At 41.3% G+C, this 27165-nt stretch overlaps 1 protein-coding gene across 1 annotated transcript in view; it reads left to right on the forward strand.

The window, feature by feature from the left end:
- LOC126428051 (transmembrane protein 161B) overlaps positions 1 to 27165 on the forward strand; it is a 100463-nt gene that overhangs the window by 1939 nt on the left and 71359 nt on the right. The window contains exons 2-3 of the mRNA XM_050089928.1: positions 2132 to 2235; positions 16866 to 17016. Coding sequence (XP_049945885.1) covers positions 2132 to 2235; positions 16866 to 17016 — 255 coding nt within the window. The remainder of the gene's footprint in view (positions 1 to 2131; positions 2236 to 16865; positions 17017 to 27165) is intronic.

Consider the following 27165-nt stretch of genomic DNA (forward strand, 5'->3'; position numbering starts at 1 on the left):
CTGAAATACAGAGATTTTTATATGCTGACAGCACTGCCATCACTGCTCAAGGAAGAACATTCGAAGAGATTGGAAGTAAAGCGGCAGAGGCTTTGCAACTTAGTAAACTAGTATGAAGAAAAACATCTGTGACCTAATCCAGAAAAACACTAGTATGTGCATTCTGCCAGCATACTAGAGAAGCCTCAAGACAGTCGGAAATAGAATAGAGAGGGGTTAAACTACAACACTGCACCAAATGAAAAGTCTAGGGAGTCATCCTAAACTGTTCATTGCTGGGTTAAACTGTAACACTTCACCAAACCACAATATTAAGGAGTCACCATAGACCATACACTGCCATTTGAAAAACACTGCACCAATCTAAAAGGAAAAATATGTGCCAGGAACAACGTTACACATAAACTGATCAGTTCAACATGGGCAGCACAACCTGAAGTTCTTCGTTCATCAGCAATGGGACTCTGTTTTGCAGACAGAGAATACGCAGCACACACAGGAGGTGTCTTGCCACTCCAAACAAGTAGACTTCACTTTAAATGAGACTGTCAGGATTGCCACTGGATGCACCTAAACCTGTACACAAAATTTACCCATTTGCAGTCTTAACACCACCAAGTACCAGACGCACAGTAGCCCATGAAATGGGGGGGGGGAGGGGAGGGGGAGGGAAGAGTAGCAAATAGACTCACGGTGCGCACTGTGTAGCCACCAAACAGTTTCAACTTGTCTTAAGTTGAGGAAGAGATTTATCCAATGGACAGTACCACTAGCAGGCCAACGTGAGACCTGCCGCCTATTTTTATGGTTGGACACACTGTGAAATACAAACCTGCTCCTCAAAGAAGAAATCGCCCAAGGGCAGCAACTACAGTATAGTCCATGGAGAGCACTGAATAGATTGAGAACGGGATTGGCAAAATGCTAAGTAACATCGTTAATTGGGGATATTCTGAAGCTGACAAGTGTGCATATAGAGAAACATAGATGATTGAACATTTGCTCATGTGTCGACAGATGGAGCTTGTTTGCACAGCGGAAGAGGCATTTTTGTGCAATGACAAGTCCATTAAAGTTTTGGAGGAAGAGATTTGAGATATTCCTGGCTGGACTCGGAAAGTAAAGTAAGATCTTCTGTCATGGCTGGCTCTTGCAAGTATGGCAGTAATTTTGGGGGAATGCAGTGTACACCACAGACCTTGCTTCCACTTAAGTCTTTCAGTGCTCTGTTAGATACGTCTTACAATATCATGTCCCCCCATCTCATCTTCACTTACTTCCTCTTCTTTCTCTATAAGATTATCCTCAAGTTATATAGATCTTTTTTATTATGTTGGTGGCTTAATTTTGTATTGTTTTTGTTTTGCATGTTGGTATTCCAGTTGTCATTTTTTATTAGTAGTTCACTGTAGTCCCAGAAGACCGTCGTCATGCCTTTACTGGCTGAGGGTGGGGATTTCTCTGGACGACAAGTGGTGTGCTCCAGTGTACGGATTGCCATTTTGAATCCATTTTGAAGTGATGAGCCATGTTTGATCGCATTTGACAATGTTGGACAAAGTATTGTCACAAACGGCCTTGTAATGCACAAGCAACTGTGCTATTCGTGTGACAGGCGAGCCCTATAGTACATAGTCCCACAGCCTATTGGAAAAATTATGCTTATATTAACAAATGAAAGATGCTCAGAAAACTTCATAGTCTATTTTCTCGATAAACATTGAGCATTGTATTGAATTGCTCTGAGATACTCATAATTGAGTCCTGAATTTCATGCACCACAAATATAAAAAATCCGAGTGCTGTGTGGTCTCCTTGTTATTCTGAAAACTGAGTATTTCTTGCCTTCTTTTTCATGATGCTTGTCTACAACTGTATGCCTCCTCTGTGGTGAGTAGCAATCTATCCTTTCTGTGTTGTTATTCCATCTTGAATTTTCCCTTGTTTTGGTTTCATATAATGATAAATTAGCCATATATACGGTAACACACGCAGCGACGTGGCTTCTCTCGACACTGTTATGTCGTTTAGGAAGTAATGCCAATGTATACCATCTTTATTTTAATTTAATTTGCTGTAATTTGTATCCTGCACTGTTGGCTAATAAAGTTTTGTGGACATTGTTCGACAGGCACTCTTCGGCACGCAGCTCGTCATAACACTGGTGATGGTCAGTGTTATACAGAAGCTTGGACCCCATTATTCTCTAGCAAGGTGGCTTCTCTGCTCCACAGGGTAGGCTGTCTTGCTCTTCACAGTACTTTTGTAATTTTTTAAAAAATAATTAACATAATTTACTCATGAATGTGTAATGGTGAATATTTTAGACCAATTTTTTATAATAGAAAGAAGTGCAATGACATGTGTTGAATGTAATCTCTGCTGATACTGATTTATTTTTCTTTATAAATTTGGGAAAATAATCAGTTTTTGAAAATGTAAGTAGCTGGATAGATAAAGAAATCTACTCACAAAGCTGTGGCAGGAGAACAGACATACAAGGAGTGTCATAATTAATAGCGTAAACGCATACAGTTGAAAGTACACGATACTAGAAGCAAAAAAGTCTCGGTAAACATAGGGTCGAAAATGCATACCTTCAGAGCTATGAGCAATTTTTCATCTTCGATACTGTGAAACAAATCTTTTCTACTGCAAGTTCTTTTCTTTCCATAATTTGGGAAGTGGTAGTATGGACCAAAATAAGAAAAAAATGTCCAGCAAACATGTGCTATGAAACACATACCTTAAAAGTTACGAGCACTTGATCATTAGAAGAGTTGTGTTTCAGAGTAGCAAAGATGAACAAGTGCTCAAAGCTCTTAAGGTCCATACTACCTTTTCCCAAAATATGGAAAGTGAAGAACGTGCGGTAGAAGAGATTTGATTCACAGTATCAATGATGGAAAAATTGCTCGAAGCTCTTAAGGTATGCATTTTTCACCCGATGTTTACTGAGACTTTTTTGCTTCTAGTATCGTGTACTTTAAACTGTATGCGTTTACGCAATTAATTATGATACATCCTATGTAGAGAGTATTACAGTTTGCAAGCTTTTGGAGCCAGTGGCTCTTCCTCCTGGCAGGAGGGTGAAAGGGGATGGAAGGGGGATGAAGGAACAGGACCGGTGAGGCTTAGGAAATGGGGAGAGTTACAGAAAAGCCGTCCAGAACTCCGAGTCAGGGGAGACTTAGTGGACAGAACGAGAGTGAAAGGCCGATTGTCGATGGCTACACTGGACAAGATTTGAAAATATGAGAACTTACAAGTAGAAGACACGCAATACAGAGACTGCTGACACATCACAGAAGAGTTAATAAGAGCTGAAAGCCATGTGCATCATATGTGGCAGGTGAGGTGGGGGCTAGGAGGAATATAGACGGGTCATCTCACCTGTACATCATGTATAATACTCTTAGCTTTCCACTTTTATTAACTCTTGCGCAGTGTTTTGTCAGTAATGTGTGCCTTACTTATTACCCTATATTCCACCTCTTGGGTTTTCAAATCTCTTCCAGTGCAGCCTCTAACAATAAGTCTTTCCTTCTGATACTGTCTGGCAAGCCTTCCTGATCCAGGGTTCTGGGTGATATTTTCAAACTCTACCCTTTTTCTAAACCTAACCAGTCCTCTTTTTCCCTCTTCCTGCCCCTTCACCTCTTCTGCCAAAAGGAGGACACACTAGCTCTGAAATTTTGCAAGCTTTAATACCCTTATAGGTATGTTCTCCTACCACCACTTATTGAGTGGATTGATCTAGCCAATTTATTTATATATGTGGGTATATACAGGGGATAGACAAAATAATGTGAACAGTAGTAGTAATGGAATGGTTGTGTTTTATGGTCAGCAACGCAGGTAAGGCACGTGTCGTGCTGGACTGTGTGTATTCATTATGGAATAGGCATCAGTGCAGGTTGTTTGATTATTGCACACTTCATTTTTACATTCAGAGGCCGAGGTCAACATGCAATGAAAGACCTAACAGAGTTCCAAAGAGGGCAGATTATGGGGGCTCAGTTAGCTGGAGCATCAGTTACCAAGACAGCCAACTTATTGAATGTTTCAGGAGCAATTGTTTCAACAGTCATGACAGCCTCTACAAAACATATAAAGAAATCATCGTGTAAATCTAATAGTGGGTGCAAATCAAAACTAAATAATAGAGATCGTCATATGCTAACACAAATTGTGTCAAAAGAACACACAACTACGGCAACTAAAGTGACCGCAGAGCTCAATAGCCATCTTCGAGACCTCGTATCTATCGACACTGTCTGCCGAAAACTCCGTAAAGTGAATATTTGTGGACGAGCTGCTATACCGAAAACATTAGCAATGACAACTGATGCAAAGAATCGTAAAACATGATGTCAGGAGCATAAATCCTGGACAGACGATCAGTGGAAACACGTCATGTGATCTGACGAGTCAGCGTTTCCATTATTTCCAACATCGAGCTAGGTTTGTGTCTGGAGAATGCTAAAGGAAGCCTAAACTCCTGATTGCTTGATTTCAGTGACTAAGCATGAAGGTGGATGTGTGATGGTGTGGGCAGCCGTATCATGGTATTCTGTTGGTCCCATCATTACTCTCAAAGGCCTTGTTACAGCCAATGATTATGCGAACATTTCAGGTGATAAGAAGCACCCCATGATTTAGATGTTGTTCCCCAACAAATGTGGCATATTTCTGGATAATAATGTACCCATTCACACAGCCAGGACAGTACAATTATGGTATGAGGAGCATGCAATTGAACTGCAGCATCTTTGTGGCCAGCACAGTCCCCAGACTTGAAAATTATCAAATCCTTGTGGCGGTACTGGAGCACAGGCTCTTCATCACTACAGGAGTTAGAAGAGTTTCTGACCGAAGAATGGCATAACATTCAACCGGAGACTATACAATCATCATATGCCAGTATTCCAAAAAGAATTACAGCTATATTATGGGCAAATTGGGGTTCAGCCCCTTATTAATAAATCATTCTCAAGTAAGTACAGGTGTTCGCATTATTTTGTCTATCCTCTGTATGTCTGTTGCAATGGACCATTGAGTTGATGACTGATGATCATTGGGTATGTCATTACATCTCAAAAATTTTCTATTAGCTTGTGTACACAGTTGCTATAAATTTTTTGAATAGCCCCACGATGCCTGCAACTACTAATTTTTATTTTCAGTTCGTACTATCATACAGTATTGGCGTTTGGCTATTTTCCAGCACTTACGGATGTTTGTTGGCTCTCCGATTGTATAAAGTATCACTGGCGGTAAATACTTGAAGTTTACTGATTGTGATGTTACAAAGAACTTATGCCAACAGTACCTACAAACAACTGTTAACTCTGTAGCTAGTGATGTATATTCCACTAAATTGGCAATATTTGGCATTGCAGGTGTTTCATGATCAAAATGCTAACAAATGTATCTTGTGGAGGGTAACAGGTAGTTCTGTAGCTGAACTAAGCCAAAATGAAGTATTAACTTCCTAATGATCTGTCACCCTGATGCTATTTGTGATAATTTTTACCTTAGTTTCTTGTTCTAGTGCCACAAAATCTTGCCATGTGACTACTTCACCTTCTGCAGAAAGTTGAGGCTTGTAAGAGAGTTCTAAACTGTGCAAGCTACTGAATGATGTAAATGTCTTTCAGTAACTCTTCTGCATTTTGTGTCGACTCTATAAGAACATTTACAACTGTGGATCGACAAATCTCTCTTCAATTCGTAACTCGCATCAGTCGTTACATATTATCATTTCCATACAAAATCTGGGAACAGAATAACATTCTTGTTAAGCTTGCTTGAGCTGTGTTCCCAGATGTTGTCATTATCGGCTGCATCTCTTGCTCTGTGCCTTCCGAGACATCGTCGATTCGTGACGCCAAACTATAAGTGACCCTGCCATCGCAAGTAGAGATACTCAATCACCGTCACTCCTTGACGATGTTTTGTGACCACTCTTTTTTCACAATATCTGCACATACATCAAACAACAGCACACAGAGTGGGAAGTTCTCTGTCTAAATATTAAATAAACAAAGTTTTTACGTGCACATCCCTCATCAGCTTGAGAGAAAGAAGTGAAACATGTTGTTCTGAACACACTTGGTACTTGAAAATGGCATATGACCGTGGTCGATCAATAATATGAAAATAAAATAATGTTAATGTTTGCAGAGCTCAGTAAAAAGAATGCATCAATAAATTTTTGAAGTAATGTCATAATTATTAAAATGTCAAAATGTGGACGACCAAAGTAACAACAACACAAAACTGTCAGCACAATGATTTACTTAATTTTACCAAGCTGAGTATTGCACAGAGAATAGTAAAGAGCATGCTTTTACGTAATTTTATTCAAATTTTGCTTATGTCTTGTGCAAAAAGCAATGCATTATATAATGGTTTTATCTTGAAACTCTTCCATTGGTCCATGTTTGCATAGAAAAACAACAAAATGGTAGTGTGGATCCACCTTGAAGCAAAACACTTTATTTATTTATTCCCCCAAACAAGTTTCAGCAACAAATATCTCCATCGTCAATGGGTTTTTTGATTCTGAAACGTGCAGAAATAGCATACTTATAAAACATTGTTATATGTGTATTATTTTGTTCCAAATATTGTCTGTGAGTAGTTTGACAATACCTTATTTACTATATGTCACAGGATGATATTCCAGTTCTGCTGCTGTTTCCAGTGCATTTTCTGTTCCTTTGTTGCTGCTTTTCCTCGGTATACATTGTGCCATCTGCAACTGTATGAGTGGCTGTTAGTAAAAAAATACAAAAATGTGAACTTAGGTATCTCATTGTTACACATTTGGAATTGCAGTGTGTTGTGGATACAGTTTTGGTGTACTAGGTTGTTACATAGTGTTTCATGCACACACATTCATTGGATGGCTTGCGGGTACCTTTAAACACAGAGAAACACAACTTTTGCACCTCGTTAGAGATCTAAAATGTTAAGCCATCTTGCTGGTTGGATGTGTTGCGAGAAATGTATCACATATTGTAAGAAGATTAGGAAAATTATAGTGGGAGTTCTGAGTTACTTATGTCTCTGAGCATGATACATTTTTTTTTCCCTCTGCTATAGCCTTTTGTATGTAATAATTTTCTTCTATTGTTAGTTTTCAGTGTAAACTGTTGCTGTGTTTCAGGATGTGCAGATCTCTTTTATATGAGTGGAGTTGTGATTTTTGTTCAGTAGGTAGTCTACAAAAGTGGAATGTGTGCTGTCACTCTTTAGAGCTCTCATGTGTTCCGTGTACCTTGTTTGGAAATTTCTGCTTGTTTGTCCTGTGTACTGGGCCTGACAGGAGTTAAATGTGAGTTTGTATATTTCAGTCTTGTTCTGAATGTTGTCGGGATCCCACTGATGATGGGGATATTTATTGCTGAAGCTAATTTTGGAGGAATAAATAAATAACAAAAGCGTTTTGCATCAAGACGGACCCACAAATCCCATATTGTTGTTTTAGCACATTGAATTTTTGAATACATCTGACAGTTAAGCAGTCATCAGTCCAAAGATTGTTTTAAACACCATAGGGGTTTACTAGACATGGTCCTGTTGGAGGTGGTCCACCATTGCCTTTCTCAGACAATTTAACTGACTTACCCAGCTGGTTATTGGTGGACCTACAGTTTAACACGGGTTCCGATCGACGGTGTGACTCGGCGTTTTTCGCATCGACAAACACTGACAGAGGTGGAAAGTAATATTAAGTGACGGATGAAAATCCTACCATTGACTGGACATCTAACCCGAGATCTTTGGATTTGTAGTCCAGCACTTTACCACTGAGCAAAAACGGTGGAAGTCAAATGTATATTAAAAACTTTTCATGCCTAATGATTTCTGATACCTTAAAACTGTTAACTCTTTTTAAGCTAAACTGTGTTATCTAATGTGTTTCAAAATTACAGTGCACATTTTTCAGGTGAAATGAGTAAAGTAGATTTTTAAAAAGTTTCACACCCAATGACGTCACAATAAATATGGGGATTTTGTCATTATAGTGTACAATTCACCATACATTAAAACGGTTAATGCTCTTAAGCTTGAAAGCTAGAATCTGAAGTGTCTCAGAATTATAATTCTATGATCTTCAAATAAAATTCTGAAATTAATTATTTGAAATTAATAAAAATAGTTGCAGTGGATGAGGCGTCAGTTGAGCAAAATTTGAACAAACAGGGCTGTGGCATAGCTCGGGCACACCATCGAATGCTTAAGAAAAGTGCGTTTATAAACAACTAGCTAGAGCTGCAAACTTACAGAATGTCTTTAAAGGATGTTGCAAGGCGGTCAGATATCCAAGAAATTGGTTCTCGTTAATATGCGTTGCTTGTTAAGTATTATTTCCTTGGCATTTTTTCTGTTGAGTGCTATTTCTATCTCGTCAAGGAAAAGACACTTAATGAGCAATGCACATTAAAGAGAGCTGATTTCTTGGATATCTGCTCCCAGTTACTGACAACTTCCTTTAAAGATGTTCTACAAATTTGTAGCTGTAGCTAGTTGTTTGAACATACTTCTCTTAAGCACTCGATGAGACGTACAGGCTATGCAAGAACCCTCAACAGCTCCCTTTGGTTCAAATTTTACTTGTTAGAGATCATACCTGTATGCTTGACTCGTATGTCTCGTTCATTGCAACTACTTTTATTAATTCCAAATAATTACTTTCAGCATTTTCCTTGAAAACCACGTAATTCTATATCCGAAACACATCATAATGTAACTCTTTTAGGCTTAAGCATAATAATAATTTTAATATATTGGACTGTACAGTTTTTATAATTATGACACACCCATTTTTCTCATTGGATGCAACACTTTTTTAAATCTACTTGCCTTTTTGCTGTTTTATTATTTACTATTAGCATTTTATCTGAAAAACGTTAAATAACTATTTTTGAGCTAAACCATGTTAACAGATTTAAGGTAGCTGGTTGTACAGTTTTTAATGTCTACAACATGCCCATTTTTCTCATGATGTCATTGGGTGTGAAAATCTTTTTAGATATGTTTTATGTCCACTGTTTTTATGTTTTGGTGTTGCTTCTCTACAGCATAGCATTCTTTCTGTATTTGTACTGTACACATATAAGCTTTGTCCTTCAGCTCCTGCAATTTTAATTTTTTCCACACACACACACACACACACACACACACACACACACACACACACACACACACACACACACGAACAAACCATTATATTATGTATTAATATTTGGCAGTTTCATAACGCACTTGATAACAGCCTAATATAAAGGCCAAAACTGGTTGTGTGGTCGTAATAATGTTATAATTAGAAACTGTAGTGGTTTTTCATTACCTGAAATACAGTGGCAGAATCAGCATCAATCAAGCAAGGAGAAACTAATAAATTATCTCAATGCTGCGAGGGCAGAAGTTTGCAGGTTTCTTCAGATATGATATAACCACTTGATGATTAGATCCCTTAGAGCTAGCAAGTTCCAGGGATGTTGTTTATTGTGTTTCACCCACTGTTTCAAATAGTCCCAGACACTTGCTGTGGGATTAAAATTGGGTAACTGCAGACCAGTTGAGGTGTGTGTAAAATGGGGAACATATGAGGGTGGTTTGAAAAGTTCTTGGAATCACCATGAGAGGTCAGTGTTAGCACAACGAGTTGTTCACATGATATTCATTGGACTGTTGTCTGTAAACACATGCCACGTCAGTGCTCTACAGAGAGCTGTGGTGGTGACGTGGCTCTGTTGTTGTTCCCGCGTAGTGATTAGCGAAGATTGAAAAAAAAAAAAATCAAGATTCAAGCAGTGATTAAGTACTTCGTAATGGATGGTATTAAAGCAAAGGACATTCATGCCGATAACCAGAATACACTGGGGGACTCTGCTCCTTCGTATTCAACTGTTGCCAAGTGGACAAATGAATTTAAATTTGGTCGGGAGAGCTCAGATGATGATACGCGCAGCGGTTGGCCAAGATGTGTTTCTACTCCAGAAATCATTGCAAAAGTGCAAAAAATGGTCACGGAGGATCACCAATTGAAAGTGCGTGAAATCGCTCATGCTTGCCAGATGTCGTCAGTAAGGGTATATCACATTTTAACTGAAGAATTAGAAAGCAGAAAATTATCTGCAAGATGGGTGCTGCGATTCTTGACGTGCGCCCGCACCCGTGTGCCATCGCCACGGCAAAATTGCACAAACTAAGGTATGAATTGCTGCCACACCTGCGTTATTCAGCTGATACGGCTCTGTCAGACTGCCATCTCTTCCCAAAACTTAACTTTTCTCGGTAGACGAAGATTTACTTCAATTGAAGAATTGATAGCTGGAGTAGACAACTATTTTGTAGGCCTGGAGGAAACACATTTTCAAGATGGGATCGAGGCACTGGAACATCATTGGACCAAGTGCATTAATCTACAAGGAGACTACATTGAAAAATGAAAAAGGTCCAGTGATATAAGTACTTTTTTTCTATTCTGTTCAGAGTACTTTTCAAACCATCCTTGTACGTGTGTGAAGCATTGTGAAGAAGGCCGTTTGCCTCCCGGAAGATGTGTCTGCAGCATACTCACTATGATATATAGAAGAAAAGGCAACACTTTGTCACTGAGAACGTTGAAATAAACATCCTAGTTCACGTTCACATTAATCTGGATCAATGGGCCCAAGTCACAGCATGAAAACAACCTTCAAATCGTCACAGCACGACCTCCAGCCTGAACTACAGCCTTCATGCACTGAGTATTAAATACCTTGTCGGACTATCGGTGCACTCGACCCCTCGCATCATTTTGAAAGAGATCTCGCCGTACTTTGTAGCTGTAGCCGCTTACTGTCCACTATGTGTGTTGTTTGGTCCATTGAAGATGTGCGGGCTTCATGTTGCTATGAGCAACAGCCTTCTGCGAGGTACCCAACTTCGAAGGTCCATTATACGCAGCTGTCTCCAGAATGTCCTCCTGGGAACTGACTGAGATGGACCTGTGCTTATAGGTAGAAGGAAGGAAGATTGTGTGTAATGTCCTGGCAACATCAACAGGGTTGCCACAGGTTGCGGAAATCATGGGAATTTGGGGAAGAAAAAAAAAACTGGAAAAATCTCCTTTTTGTGTCAGTGGATGAAATGGTTTGCTTACTGAGGCGTCGTGCATCATTGCTGGCTGGGTGTAGCTGAGTATGTGCACTGCTTCCCTGCTCCCTCATTCTGCTTCTCCCCTTCCTAGGGAAGTGTGAGGAGTTGTTTGTTTGGATCTGATTCTCAGAGACGGTAGATGCAGCGGCTGGAGATGGCTGTCATGTGTGCGTCAGTTGTGTCTGAGCTATCATATGAATGTGTTAGTGCTCTTGTTTTCTGACAAAAACTGTGGCTGAAAATTTAGTTGTGAGAGTGTGATTGTCCTTTCTATGTTTCTTTCTGTGGCTCAGTAGACATCTTTATGGGTAGTTGCTACCTATCCTCTTTATTACTGATTCTCACAGTATTTGAACAAGTTATCAGTTGCACAGTTTGATCACTGTGGTCTCATTTCGTCGTCATGCTGTCGTGAATAGCTGGTCACATGAGTGGATTTCCATGACAGGCCAAAACCGCTGGCCATTTCTGTGGTTATCTTTATCGGATCTGGCCTGCCGATGTGAAGCTGTTCAGTTCCCACTAATGTGCAGGCCCTGCCTGTCAGATCTAGTCTCACCGATATGCCCACAGGCTGGGTCTGTAAGTGTGGCAAAATGCAGCACATTTTGTCCATATACCCAGGACTGTGGTGCTCCTGAGCAGGCCAGAGGCCATGATCGATGGGTTTCAGGAATTGTGACTGTTTCACCCCAAGTACGTTGCACAGTGTGGTGTCTTATAGACATTTCATTTGTTCTAGTAAATTTTGGCACTTCAAAAGTAGTTTATATGTTAGAAAGTATGGATGACAAGAAGAAGAAAATTGTCAGTTGTTGGTGGTTGTACGCTATGTACTCACATTTCTCGAAAGAAAAATCACACAATACCTATAAAGTAATAAATACAACACAGTGGGTAATAACCGACAATAATGAACGTAGTAGAAGCAACATTTTATTGGTGATCACCCACGGTGTTGATTTACACAATTCTTCCCTGCATTATACACTTCTCTCAAGAGGCCTACTTTTTTCTAAGGTTATTTCTGAAATTGGGCATTTTAAATCTGTCTTGTGACTCCGCATCTGGTCATTCTGATTTAGGTTTTCCTCGATTTCCCTAAATTGCTCAAGGCAAATGCCGGGATGGTTCCTTTGAAAGGGCACGGCCAACTTCCTTCCCTAATCCGATGTGACCGATGACCTCGCTGTCTGGTCTCCTCCCCCAAACTACAATTCAAAACACACACACACACACACACACACACACACACACACACAAAGCTATAACAGTATGGTTTTTGAGGATAAGCTGTGACCTTGATAAAGGAACTTTCTTACATTTGGCTGAAATGATTTAGGAAAACATTAACCAGGATGGTCGGATAAAGCAAACTCCATCCTCCTGGAAGTGAAATCATTGCTTTAAAATCTGTAGCTGCCCCATTTGGTTGGTTCCTGCTGTGCAGTGCTCTTTGATATAAACACAGTTTTAGCCTTTCTCGCTGCATACATCAACGACACACACCCAATAGTGACGCCAGAAGCATGAAATTGCTGCTGTCCCCCTTGCATAGACTCCAGTCAGTTTGAAAAATTAAAGTCTTTTTTTTTATCAGGGCAACTGTTAAATCGCAAGTGGGTGCAAGGTCCCAAAGGCCAGTGATGTTTTTGGCATTTGATGTCCTGCATATTTTCTACCATGCAACCATAATATTGGCTGTTGATGGCAACAGGGGGCGTGACTGGAGTTATCCAGTGGTGAGCACGGCATGAAGCTATGGAGTGTAGCTGAACTGCTTAGTCGATGTGTAATTCATAACAGTGCTACTGGTGTTGATACAAAGCAGAGCAATAGCAACAATAAACAAAGCAAACATTGCATTATATCTACAACAACAATTGCCAAAGATGACGTTTAATCAGAAAGGAACCCAAGGAATTTTGCGAAGTGAAAAAGAAGTGGCAGATAGTTTCTGCAAGATGAGTCAGCAGAATGTGTGGTGTTGAGTACAGTCAACTGTGTGGACAATGTTCAGGAGGAGTACAATGATGTCAGTACTTGTTTAACAGGCAAAAGTGATATTGAAACAGGTATTGAGCCATGTAGTTCATATTCCTTTTCAGACAGAGATCTGCAAATCCTGTCTCCAGTGAAATGTAGTAAAGGACAATTGTCCAAAGAGCAGGTAATAAACATAATTATGTACATGGAAGATCATCCAGAGCACAATAAAAAAAAAAAAAAAAAAAACAGATTTTGAATAAGTCCACAGCAGTATGATCGTATAGTGCAGATATTCGAGAGAGGATAAGCTGCACTTGTTACAAAAGTTGGCGTATGTGCGTGTGAAGGATGCTAGATACAATTTACAGGATGCGCACGATAGTGACCAACTATGTTACACACATTAAATTGCACGCGACACAGATTAGTGATTTCAGGGGAAGCAGTGGATGTTTGCATAACTTCAAACAGTGTTACAGAATTGGAAGAAGTAAGATAACGAAATTTCAAACAAAGCGTCAGTTTGACGATGCACACCAAACTGTAGAATTGACCCAAAAATATATGGAGGAGATAAACAAACTTATCCTACCTTTTGGTAAGGAATTTGTTTTCATTTCTGACCAGTCGGGATTTGAAGAGGAAATGCATATGAAGGGAACCCCGCAAATTAGAGGTTCCAAGAGAGATGTGTGAAGATCAGCTAATATCAGTGCCTTAACGGATTCATATACAATTATGCCGACTGTCAATCTGAATGGTAAATTGGCTGGAAAGTTATTTATTGTGCTGAAAGAAGTTGGAGGTGCTCTACCGCCTACAACTCTTTCTCGTGTGCGTGATCTTGCAAATGCCGTAGGGAATACGTACATCATAGCAAGCAAACATGGAAATGTGGGTGTGAGAGAACTACAATTATGGTACGAGTACTGTTTTTGGCCAATAGCTGGTCAAAATAACTTGCTTTTACTTGGTTACTGGTCTGTGTGTAAAAATCGTACTCCTCTTGAGCAAACTATCCCTCCTGTAGAGCGTGTGTCCTTACAATTCATACCACCTGGATAAATTCGGCCTCTGGATGTTTGTTTCATCTTTGCCTGTAAAACATATTACGTACTATCTGCCGCTACGCTCTAAAGGATAGACACTTTCACAATAAGCTCCATGATGGACTACTTCACATTGGGTTGCATGCCATCACATTTCTTCAGTTCTCATTATTCCGTTGTGTCAATTCTATGTGTATTCTTCAAGAGCAAATAACTTGCTGAATGTTCTGTATGGTTTGTGGGAGTTAACCATCTGTCTTCCCGGTGCGAATCTTTGTGAAGTGTAATACATAAATCCCATAGACAGGTGATCTGTGCCCCTCCCGGACACTCGTTTTCTGCCACCCTCCTAGTGCACATGGTAAGTCATTAGCAGCTAATATTTTTCTAAATGAAGTGAAGCAATATCGGAGACTTATCTGGTCTCATACAGATACGATTTTATCTACGAGGGCATTTCGAAAAGTAAAGATACAATGGCTCGCAGTCCTTAAATAGAACATTTATTTAGAAAACGTCAGTTACATCTTATTAACTGGATTATTTGTTATTTTTCGACATAATCACCCCCCTTATCCAAACTTTTGTTAAGTCAGTGCACAAGCTTTTGTTTCCCACAGTCATACAAGGTTGCCGCCTGTTGTCGGAACCACATTTCAACTTCATCTTTGATCTCTTCATCGTCGTGGAATGATTTTTCCACCAAGATGTGACTTCAGGTAACGGAAGACATGGAAGTCAGTGGGCGCAAGGTCCGGGCTGTATGGCGGATGGTCCAATACGTCCCATTTGAATTGTTTGAGTAATGCTTTGGTTACGAGCGCTGTGCGAGGCCGATAGAGGTCATGAAGCAAGTTGACTCCACTTGTCAGCATTCCCCTGTGTTTGTTTTGAATTGCCCTTCGAAGACTTTTCAAAGTCTGGCAATGTGCAGCAGCATTAATTGACGTTCCAGGAGGCATAAATTCCAACAGAAGAATGCCTTGTCTGTCCCAAAAAACAGAAGCCACGATTTTCTTCGCTGAAATCGACGTTTTGCATTTCTTGGCTTTTGGTGAATTCGAATGGCGCCATTGCATTGATTGTTGTTTGGATTCAGGTGTATGGCGATAAACCCACGTCTCGTCACCTGTCACAATGTGAGCAAGGAACTCATCACCTGCTTCAGCATAGCGTGTGAGGAAGTCGAGTGCAAAGCCCATCCTCTTCTTTTTGTGTTCTTCCGTTAACAGTTTTGGAACCCACTGCGCACACAATTTCCTGTACCCTAACTTGACAGTCACAACGTCATAAAGAGTTGTCATTAACACGTCCGGTATGATCCGATGCAATTTGTTCAATGTGAGACGTCTATTCGCACGAATTGCTTCCTCCGTTCTCCGAAGAAGGGCATCAGAGATCACAGATCGCCGACATGTTCTTTGTTCGTCATGAACATCAGTCCTACCTTCAGAGAAATGACGACACCATTTCATTACATTTTGTCGATTCATAATGTTCCCATAAACAGAAACAATTTCTTTGTGAATATCCGCTGGCTGCTGACCTTTCGCGTGAAGAAAAGTATGACGGAGTGCACTTCGTATTTGGTGGGATTCTGAATCGGTGCAGCCATTTTAAACGAGACCTACTCCAACCAGAAGCAACGTTCAACTGCCGAACAACCACGAGGAGAAAGCTAACGGTTCAAGGTTAACACCAGTGTTGCCAACTTGCTTGCCAAAACTCTTCTGTTCCTCTGGCGTACGGTGATCTTTACTTTCTGAAATACCCTCGTACATAGACTGAAGTGGTGAGTGAAAATTTGTACCAAGGCCAAGAATCGAACCAGAGTGTCCTGCTTAGTAGTTAGGTGCATTAGCCACTGAGCCACCTTGGCACAGCGGTTCACACAACTGCACAGATTACCCTGGCATGCCTCAATCCAGAGTCTCACTACCACCACAGTCTACTTTAAATTCCCTCTTACACCCGAACAGAATTGCCAAGGCTCTCCCCGTTCTGAGACAGCACCTCAGCATTGAACGTAAATGTGGGATCCAGCCTGAAACCCAGCATCGAATGCAAATGGGGTTCCAGCCTAAAACCCAAGTGCACGTATTTATACAAATGAAATGACACAATTTCAGAGACTTAGCTGGTCTTGTACAGATATAAATAGTGAGCAAGTACTGAACCGAGTAGAGAGAAAAATAAATTTGTGGTGCAACTTTACTAAAAGAAGGGATCAGTTGATAGGTGATGCCCCAATGCACCGAGTTATTGTCAGTTTAGTAATGGCGTGGAGTGTGTGTGGGGTAAAAATTGTAGGAGGAGACCGAGGCTTGAATGCAGTAAGCAGACTTAAATGCATCAGTAATGCAGAAATGAAGAGACTTCTACAGTATAGATTAACATGAATAGTTGCATTGGACCAGTCTTCGGACTGAGACCACAACAGCAACACTAATTTCTTTAAATTATTAAATTAAGTACAGTTACAAATAGTTTCATTACATCTGAACTACACATTCCATCCAGCTCGACAGTTTTAAAAGTAATTTATTGCATTCATTTGTCAGCAGCAGGCTATTTGCTTGTTCTCCATATGTGCTTGTGACACAGCCAAGGTGCTTCTCTCTCATAGCAATGTGGAGGATAATATCACAATTCATAATTTCTCTCCCGCAGGCTCATTCGCTTCCTGTATCCCACCGATGACGAACTGCGGAGAGCTGCCGGGGTCCCTAAGGACAAACCCAAATCTAAGAAGGGGGGCCGACATGTGGAGAATGGCAGAGCTGGTGACACATTTCACGTTCCGAGGAATCTGGATATTCAGGTAGGTTTGTTGTATGAGCTGAGGGCAAAATCTCTGGATCAATTTTAAGTTTAATTATCTTTATGATGAAAACATCAGCCACCAGTCAGTTTTGGGACAAGGTGTGTTATTTTCAAGATGCAGCTTCTAATGGCACTGAATTATAGCATATACAGGGTGTTACAAAAAGGTACGGCCAAACTTTCAGGAAACATTCCTCACACACAAAGAAAGAAAATATGTCATGTGGACATGTGTCCGGAAACGCTTACTTTCCATGTTAGAGCTCATTTTATTACTTCTCTTCAAATCACATTAATCATGGAATGGAAACACACAGCAATAGAACGTACCAGCGTGACTTCAAACACTTTGTTACAGGAAATGTTCAAAATGTCCTCTGTTAGTGAGGATACATGCATCCACCCTCCGTCGCATGGAATCCCTGATGCACTGATGCAGCCCTGGAGAATGGCATGTTGTATCACAACCGTCCACAATACGAGCATGAAGAGTCTCCACATTTGGTACCGGGGTTGCGTAGACAAGAGATTTCAAATGCCCCCATAAATGAAAGTCAAGAGGGTTGAGGTCAGGAGAGCGGTGAGGCCATGGAATTGTCCGCCTCTACCAATCCATCGGTCACCGAATCTGTTGTTATGAAGCGTACAAACACTTCGACTGAAATGTGCAGGAGCTCCATCGTTGCATGAACCACATGTTGTGTCGTACTTGTAAAGGCACATGTTCTAGCAGCACAGGTAGAGTATCCCGTATGAAATCATGTGCTCCATTGAGCGTAGGTGGAAGAACTAAAATGAGCTCTAACATGGAAATTAAGCGTTTCCTGACACATGTCCACATAACATCTTTTCTTTATTTGTGTGTGAGGAATGTTTCCTGAAAGTTTGGCCGTATCTTTTTGTAACACCCTGTATATGAGCACTAAATAATAGTATATACGTGATGGGCACTCAGATGAAAACCAAACACCTGCCACAGGGAGACTGTGGAATTGTCCCATTCGAAAGTAATCATCACATAAACTAAGACATTTATCTCACTGGGAGACGTGAATATCGATACCTGTTTCGAAAAACGCTTTTGGCCACTGACGGGTCCGCGACCACACCCCCTCTCACACTTCCTCGTCCGAGTCAATCTGACATCCACACGTGTCTTTCTTCTGGTTACCAGAAATGTGAAAATCATACGATGATAGATCCAGGCTGTACAGAGTATGTTGCAGTGGTTCCCAAACAAATTGTTGAAGGGCAGCCTTCATCCTATTTGGAATACGAGGGTGGGCATTATCGTCAATGGTAAGATTTTGTCTGACAGCTTTCCTGGGCGTTTTGGCTGTATGGCGTGTTGCAGTTTCTGCAAATTGTCTTTATAGGGCCGCTCATTGGTTGTGTTCCCACGCTCAAGGAACTCGATGAGCTGAAGGCCCCTGCAGTCAAAGGATGAGGTCATTGTGACCTAATGTGGTGCTACAGCTTAGAATCCGACGGCAAACATCAAAGCCAACAGTGGAAACATCCCACATCTTCTCTGCCAAAGAATTCCTAAGATGTTCACACAAGTTACAGCAAGGTCACGATGACTCCCTCTGCTCATAGATTTCCTCGCGTGTGAAATCACAATCGATGCGCACCACTATTGAGGCACTACGCAGAAACTGTGAGGTGCCGCAAAGTCAAAAAGCCCCAGAGTGATGTTGGATGGAATTGTCGTGTTGCGTGGTAATGCCCTCCCCCACATCACTAGTTGGATAAAAGCTACTCTTCAGAGATTTGACTTGCGAAACACTGAAATATTGCCTGAACATCCCAGACCTTTCACTATGTCAATTTCACACCTTTGGCGATCTGAAAGACGTGCGTTAATGTCAGTTCCAGTTGAGTGAGGAAGCGCAAGAGTGGGTGTGACTATGAATCTGCCAGTGGCTGACCACATTTTGTGAAACAAGAATTGATCATCTCGTCTCCCAGGGGAGAGATGTCTCAACACGTTTATCAAACCTTTCCACAGTCCCATTGCGACAAGCATTTGGTTTACCTTTCACTGCTCCATATACACTGATGAACCAAAACATTGTGACGACACACTTAATAATGTGTCAATCCACTTTTGAAACACAAAATGCAGCAGCAATTCTGTGTGGCATCAGTTTGATAAGTCCTCAGCAGGTTTCTGCAGGTATGTGGCATCAGATGTCTACACACAGTTCACACAATTCCCATAAATTATTTGGAAGGAGAAACAGCCTTGGTCGTATTTTTTTGTTTTATTATGCGCAAAATCGATTTTCGGTCACTTAGTGACCATCCTCAGTGCTGTAAGATACAATTAAAATTGTTAGGCACTGGTATTAAGAGGCTTAGAGCGATCACATAAACTCGCTCTAAGCCTGTTAATACCAGTGCCTAACAATTTTAATTATATCTTACAGCACTGAGGATGGTCACTAAGTGACCGAAAATCGATTTTGCGGATAATAAAACAAAAAAATACGACCAAGGCTGTTTCTCCTTCCAATTATATCCATTATCTGGTCGTGGTGCACAGAACACTCCATGGAGTCGCCAATCAACATAAATTATTTGTTGCCACTTGTTTGTGGATGCATTGCTAGTGGTGAAAAATGTAAGAGATGTGTACAGTGGATATTATGGCCGAGGCGTCGGTGTTTGTTCACTATTGTGCTGCTCGACCCACTGTACCCCCAAGTCTGATCTCGTGACACGGACAGTCGTGCTGCTGGGAGACACAGCGTATTGCCTCCAGGAAAGACACCCAGCATGAATCGATGCAGGTGGTTTGCAATAATGTTAAACTGGTGTCTTCAGTTACAACTGTAAGTCATGTGGAAGCCGAAGTGAATGTGCCCCGTACCACAAATACCGCCCCTACTGGCTCGTGTCTGTGGAGCCGTGCACGTTTTGAGTGGTCGTGTGCCCGGTTGACGGTGTATCTAGACGTGATAGTCCACCTTACCTGAACACAGCTGTCGGCCTGGTGTAATGAGAAACGTGATTCAGCTGATCGGGCGACATATTTCCATCGATCGACTGTCCGATCTCGTTGATCCTTAGCCCACCCGAGTCGTGAACAATGATGTTGTTTGGTCAGCGTTGGAGCATGTAGGGGTCATCTGTTGCAGAGTACCACATTTGACTATCTGCGCTGAATGTTGTGCTGTGAAAAACTTGTGCTTACACCGGCATTGTAATCTACCACAGATAGCCCACATACCCTGCTTTACAGAGTGGCCAAGTCTCCGATCTACATGAGATCTGCCACCAATTACCACCTATCCTGTGTTGCAGTGGGGAAGTCTCCGATCTACACATTCTGTGATAAGGTGTGAACATTCAACACTTATCGCTCACTTGTGGTTCCACCGTCCTTCGACAACTTTCTGTAGGTGCTCACGAGAGTAGGATGCGAACAGCTGACTATTTTTCTGTTTCTTAGATTCTCATTCCCAGACACCAAGCCACAACAATCAGCCCTTTGTCAGAGTCACTTATTTCAGTGGATTTCTCATTCACAACCAGTATTATTGCTAGAAGGATTCCTCAGTCATCTCTGCTTCCCTTATATACAGGATTATTATGAGTGATTGAAGTGATTTCACAGATTTGCTGTAGCTATATTATTTGGCATATTGTCACAGTGCTTTGTACACACATAGAAAAACTCAAGGAATCCTTCTTCTTCTTCTTTACACTTGTGTGTGTGCCGCCCCCTCCCCTCAACTTATTCTGCAGATATGCAGTCAATAATAAAGCTCTTCCCCTGTGTCACACAGCATTTCCCATCAATCTGTTCACAAGCACTGTTGATGTGAGCCCACAGTTCTGGTAGGTTTGTTAGTAGATAAGGCATAAGCACTGAATCTTTCACCTAACCCTACACAAACAAAACGCACGGGGTCAGGTGGAGAGAGATGGTGGCAATGGCACAAATTGGTGATCATCAACCTCACCACAACCAGTCCGCCGGTTTCTCAATTTTCTTTTTAAGAATTCACAAACATCATTATGGAAATGGGATGGAACAGCACGCTACTAGTAGATGAAGTCCACACTGTTCATCTCCAGCTGTGGCACGAGCCAATTTTCCACCATGTCCAGATACACGTGTCCTGTAACGGTCTTTTCACAGAAGGAAAAGGAACCATTAACTTTAAACCGTGAGACTGCACAGGATGCATTAACTGCTGACAAATATCAAATGTGCTGCACAATAGCACGGGGATTCACACATTGTGCCATTCTCAAAAAATGTTGCTTCATCGCTGAAGATGAGTTTCTCACAAAACCCATTCTCTTCGATAAGGTGTTGCGACAGCACCAAAAATTCAAAGCGTCTGACTTTGTCATTGGCTTGTAGCAGTTGTAAGTGGTAAGGCTTCAGCATCAGTTGCTCCCTTAAGATCTCCCAAACGGTCAGTTGTGATATGTTCAGCTCTCCGGTTGTTCTGTTTGTCGACTTCTGTGGGCTACGTGTCAAAGTGTGGATCTCTGTTGTATTTCATTCTGAAATGTCATCGTACTGTTGCGGCAGACTGATGTGAATGCATTTTGAGCACTGTTTGTCTGTTGCCATCTTGCCTATCTGCTCACTGCTGTGCTCTGATGCTAGAAATCTGATGTATGGCTGAAACAGTACAAAACTTTTTCAGTTTTTCTATAGAGCTGAGTTTTGTGACAATATCTCAATTAACGCTGCTACAGTGAATTTATGAAATTGCTTCAATCACTGATAATCTTGTACTTCCTGTACAGTGTCACCTGCTCGCAACACCAACAGGTGGCATCCCGTCTTGTGGTGGTCACTGTTTGTAAGATTTCGGCATCTGTGAAAATGCCAAACGACTTGTGAAGGTTGCAGTTTTCGTGCCGCAACACTTTGCAGCTATGGCCACATTAAAGTGGATCTGAATCTTAATTTCTAAGAACTTTTATGAATTTATGATTCTTGTTTAAACAGCACACTGCAGTTTCGTTTTAAAGAACGAAGTGCTCCGTACATTGTGTAGTCTTACACCTCACAAGAGAAACAGTCCATCGCACCCCTCTCACATTTAGTGGTAAGACAACCCAGTCGACACCTGTCAAAATTTGAACACAGATCAAGCGAGAAAACAGGAAGAAAGCGCACTGAATTGTGAAAAAAAGGCAAAATAGAAACAGTGAACAGTCTAATGGTCCATAGAGCCGTGTGAAATAGTCATGACGCCATGGTCAGGGTATTAGACTGTGAAGTGGATGAGCTGTGTTCAAAGTTCCCTAGTGCCCCCCTCCTTCCCCCCCCCCCCCTTTCCCCTATCCCCCCTCCAGGTTCGCTGTATTCAGACTTGTCTCTGTGTCTTGGTGTAATGTCCATTTGCAATAGTCAGATGTAAGGAATGGATAGGTAATTAAAGTTGATTCTGCACAGCTACTGTATTAGCAGCCGAAAAAAAGTGGCTTTCGAATGAGAACTGCAAACATTTGATGACAAGTCAACTGAATCCTCCACCAGAAAACACATCTGGTGTGTCATATGTGGCATTAGTAACACTATCTGTGCCATACAATGGGAATCTCTTATTAATGTACCTAATTTGTACACCTGGCAAGTGAGCGAGTTATGCCTCCATGTGGTCTGTCAAAACACACTATAAGATTCGTGTCAGGACCCCGTGGAGGCTTGTCCATTACAGGGATGTTATTGTCATGTAACCTCTTTGCCACAGGCTGTGAATTATGAACAGGTGCTCGATTGTGTTAGAAGATGCAGTCGCCATCCCCAAATTGCTCTTCAACATTTTTGAAGTTGTGTTCTCCATTTAGGAAGTTTTGCCTCCTGAATTCCTTTGTTGTAACATAGTTCACACCTGTGTACTTGTTGTTTCCATTTCTGTGAGACGTCCATACGATACACTATGTGATCAAAAGTATCCAGACACTTGTCTCAAAATGACTTGAAAGTTCGTGGCACCCTCCATCAGTAATACTGGAATTCAGTATGGTGTTGGCCCTCCGTTAGCCTTGATGACAGCTTCCTTTCTCGCAGGCTTATGTCCAATCAGGTGCTGGAAGGTTTCTTGGGGAATGTTAGCCCATTCTTCAAGGAGTGCTGCACTGAGCAGAGGTATCGATGTCAGTCGGTGAGGCCTGGCATGAAGTCAGCGTTCCAAAACATCCCAAAAGTGTTTTATAGGATTCGTGTCAGGACTCCGAGTGGGCTAGTCCATTACAGGGATGTTATTGTCATGCAACCACTTTGCCATAGGCCGTGCCTTATGAACAGCTGCTCGATCGTGTTGAAAGATGCAATCACCATCCCCAAATTGCTCTTCAACAGTGGGAAGGAAGAAGGTGTTTAAAACATCAATGTAGGTGTGTTCTGTGATAGTGTCATGCAAAACAACAAGGGGTGCTGGCCCCCTCCATGAAAAACACGTCCACACCATAACGCCACTGCCTCCAAATTTTACTGTTGGCCCTACACACGCTGGCAGATGACGTTCACCGGGCATTTGCCATATCCACACCCTGCCATTGGATCACCTCCTTGTGTACTCCACACAGTGTTTTTTCCACTTTTCAGTTGCTCCAAAGTTTACACTTCTTACACCAAGCGAGGTGTCGTTTGGCATACTGGCGTGACTTGTGGCTTGTGAGCGGCCACTCGACCGTGAAATCCAAGATTTCTCACCTCCCACCTAACTGTCATAGTACTTGCAGTGGCTCCTGATGCAGTTTTGAATTCCTGTGTGACAGTCTGGATTACAACTCTCTTCAACTGCCAGCAGTCTCTGTCAGTCAACAGACTATATCGGCCTGTATGCTTTTACACATTACGACCCTCTTCAACTGTTGGCAGTGTCTGTCGGTCAACAGACGAGGTCTGTGTGTATGCTTTTGTGCTGTATGTGTCCCTTCAAATTTCCACTTCAGTATCACATTGGAAACAGTGGACCTAGGGATGTTTAGGAGTGTGTAAATCTCGCATAAAGACATGACACAAGTGACACCCAATCACCTGACCATGTTCGAAGTCCGTGAGTTCCATGGAGCATCCCATTCTACTCTCTCATGATGTCTAATGGCTACTGAGGTAACTGATATGGAGTACCTGGCAGTAGATGGCAGCACAGTGCGCCTAATATGAAAAACATGTGTTTTTAGGGGTGTCCGGGTACTTTTGATCACATAGTGTATGTCGCCTGGTCTCACTGTTCATCACATGTACTTGCGATGGTAATATATTCTTACCATTTGACTCTTATTCTATAACCAGTGTATAGTATGACAACTGCCAAGACTACAGAAAGAGAACAAACATTTCAGTGACTGGAAAGACAGCTCATAATGCTGTGGGGGAGGGGGGGGGGGGAAATAATAATAATAATAAAATAATAATAATAAAAATAAAAATATATGGTACAAGCGAGTTCTGAACATGGCTCATCTGGTGACCACTTAAACACCATGCTGAGGCTCTCGTAGCTTGCTCAAAGTTGCACTTGGTAAGCTTGGACCATACACTATTTCTGTTTTGCTCCTTTTTTTCACAGTTTAGTACACCTTCTTCCTGTTTCGTCTTGTACTGACAGAGAGAAAAGATTGTTGAGTTATTTGGCATATTTTCACTCCCTGTTTTAATGAATTTTCTTCAGGGCAGTGTACTTAAAGTAACTAAGGTGTTTTTGCAGCAAAAATGAGCAGTAAGAATATAATTCCGGTATAAGGGACAGTTGGAAAGTTGCCATTTGATGATGTTGCTGTAGATATGTGCAACTTACAGACATGCTAAGTTTTTTGATTTGTCTGTTATTATCACGAGTTCTAGGCCAAAATTTCTGTGTTACGGAAACCTCTGCTGCAACTGTGGATTGCGCTATTTGATTTATTTTAGTAATTTGACAACACATGTTTTTCATTGCATCATCATTTTGTGAACCAGTATTGTTTCAGAAGTAATGTAGTACTCTTTTATAACCTATTTAGCACAGACTACACACAAATTATACACTTCTCTACACTGTGTTGCCTCACTGAGTCCTCTACTGTGGGTGCATAAATTTGTAGTTATATTGTGATTTGACATACTGATGATCACAATTTGATGTCATTGCCGAGTTTAAAGCAATTGAGTAACATTTAAATTAACACTCTCACTTTTTTTTTAGGTGTTTGGAATGCCACTATGTATTATTGTTTGGCTTGCTTTTTACACATTTTTTTAACATAGCCTGGAAACTTATAGTTTCGTTAGCATTTTTTAAGATAAATTTTACTAATCCAAGAGTCATGATTAAAGTCCAGTTTTTACTTCTTTGATATATCTGTTTACTGTGCCTTCAGATTATGCAATTTTTTTAAACTGTTTTGCTGTCTAACAACTGATCTTATTTCACTTTCCACTAACATTTTGCTTTAAAGTTCCAGCACCCACTCTTGTCTTTCTCACTAGCAGTTAAAGGCCTAAATTTCTACTTTTTGATTGTTAAAATTGGACTTGAAATTGAGATTGTTATTGTCAGTCAAAAAAAAAAAAAAAAAAAAGCTTACACCATGGGAGAGCCCCTGGACCCCCTGCCCCAATTCTCCTGTCTCCATTGCTGATAGCTTCTTTCTAAACTTGGTATCTGTCAAGGGATTAGTGTAGCATCCATGTCTTTCCTACATGCATGGGCTAAACATGGCAATGTGCACAATGGCGACATTATTACCAAATGCATCCAAATAGGCCTGATGTGCTGTTATTCTTTTCTCGGCTCCTGTAGGACAAACACCGGAAGACATCCATCAGAGAATTAAGAATGTGTATGGGGCAGCATGTCTGTCAAGAACCATCGTGACACCACTATGCTGAGGGGCGCTGCTGCTTCACGATAACACACGCCCCCGTATCGCAAATGTCGTAACGCAGAAGCTAGGCCAACTTGAGTGGGAGGCACTACAGCACCTTCCATTTATTCCTGAACTCTCTCCATACAATTATTACACCTTTGGTCCCATAAAAAAGGGCTCAAAAGGTCGACAATTCCTTTCAGGTGTGGGTTTGTAGCAGTCAGTTATGAATCTCTTCATGCAGAGGACACTGTGTTTTACCGAATGGGTACCGTCAACCTGGTTCATGGGTGGTATGATTCCCTTGTTGCTAACAGGAATTTTGTATGATCAGAATTCTGACTCTAGGCGGTATGGTTATACCAGTTCTAGAATGTATGGCCTTTGAGTGGAAACATTTTGATCACCCCTTCTACATAACTGTTCATCTTAGCAGAAGTCTTTTTTAGGAATTCTCACACTCACTTCCCAATACATTTACTCCTCAGTAGGTTTTGTTGCCACTAGTAAAAAGTAGCTTCATCTGTGCTGTGGTTTACAGTTGCAATACAATACACAAATTTTCGTGTAGACTTTCCTCCCGTGGTGAAGACTTCAGAATGGGGTTATGTACTCTGGTGGCAAGATATTCGACAAACTCCCATCTAATGTAAAGCAAGCCACTGTACGGTGTGTGGCGGAGGGTACCCTGTACCACTACTACTCATTTCCTTTCTTGTTCCACTCTCAAATAGAGCAAGGGAAAAATGACTGTCTATATGCCTCCATATGAGCCCTAATTTCTCTTATCTTCACAGACCTTACACGCAATGTGTGTTTGCAGCAGTAGAATTGTTCGGCAGTCAGCTTCAAATGCTGCTTCTCTAAATTTTCTCAATAGTGTTTCTCAAAAAGAACATTGCCTTCCCTCCAGGAATTCCCATTTGAATTCCTGAAGCATCTCCGTAATAATTGTGTATTGTTTGAGCCTACCGGTAACAAATCTAGCAGCCTGCCTCTGAATTGCTTCGATGTCTTCCTTCAATCCGACCTGGGACAGTCCCAAACACTCAAGCAGTTCTCAAGAATAGGTCGTATCACGTATCAGTGTCTTATGTGCGGTCTCCTTTACAGGGGAACCACTCTTTCTTAAAACTCTCCCAATAAACCCAAGTTGACCATTCGCCTTCCCTACCACACTTCTCACATGCTTGTTCCACCTCATATTGCATTGCAACACTATGCCTAGATATTTAAATGACTTGACTGTGTCAAGCAGGACACTGGTAATACTGTATCCAGACATTACTGGTTTGGTCTTCCTATTCATATGCAT

Source organism: Schistocerca serialis, chromosome 12, assembly GCF_023864345.2.
Source record: "Schistocerca serialis cubense isolate TAMUIC-IGC-003099 chromosome 12, iqSchSeri2.2, whole genome shotgun sequence".
Lineage (NCBI taxonomy): Eukaryota > Metazoa > Arthropoda > Insecta > Orthoptera > Acrididae > Schistocerca > Schistocerca serialis.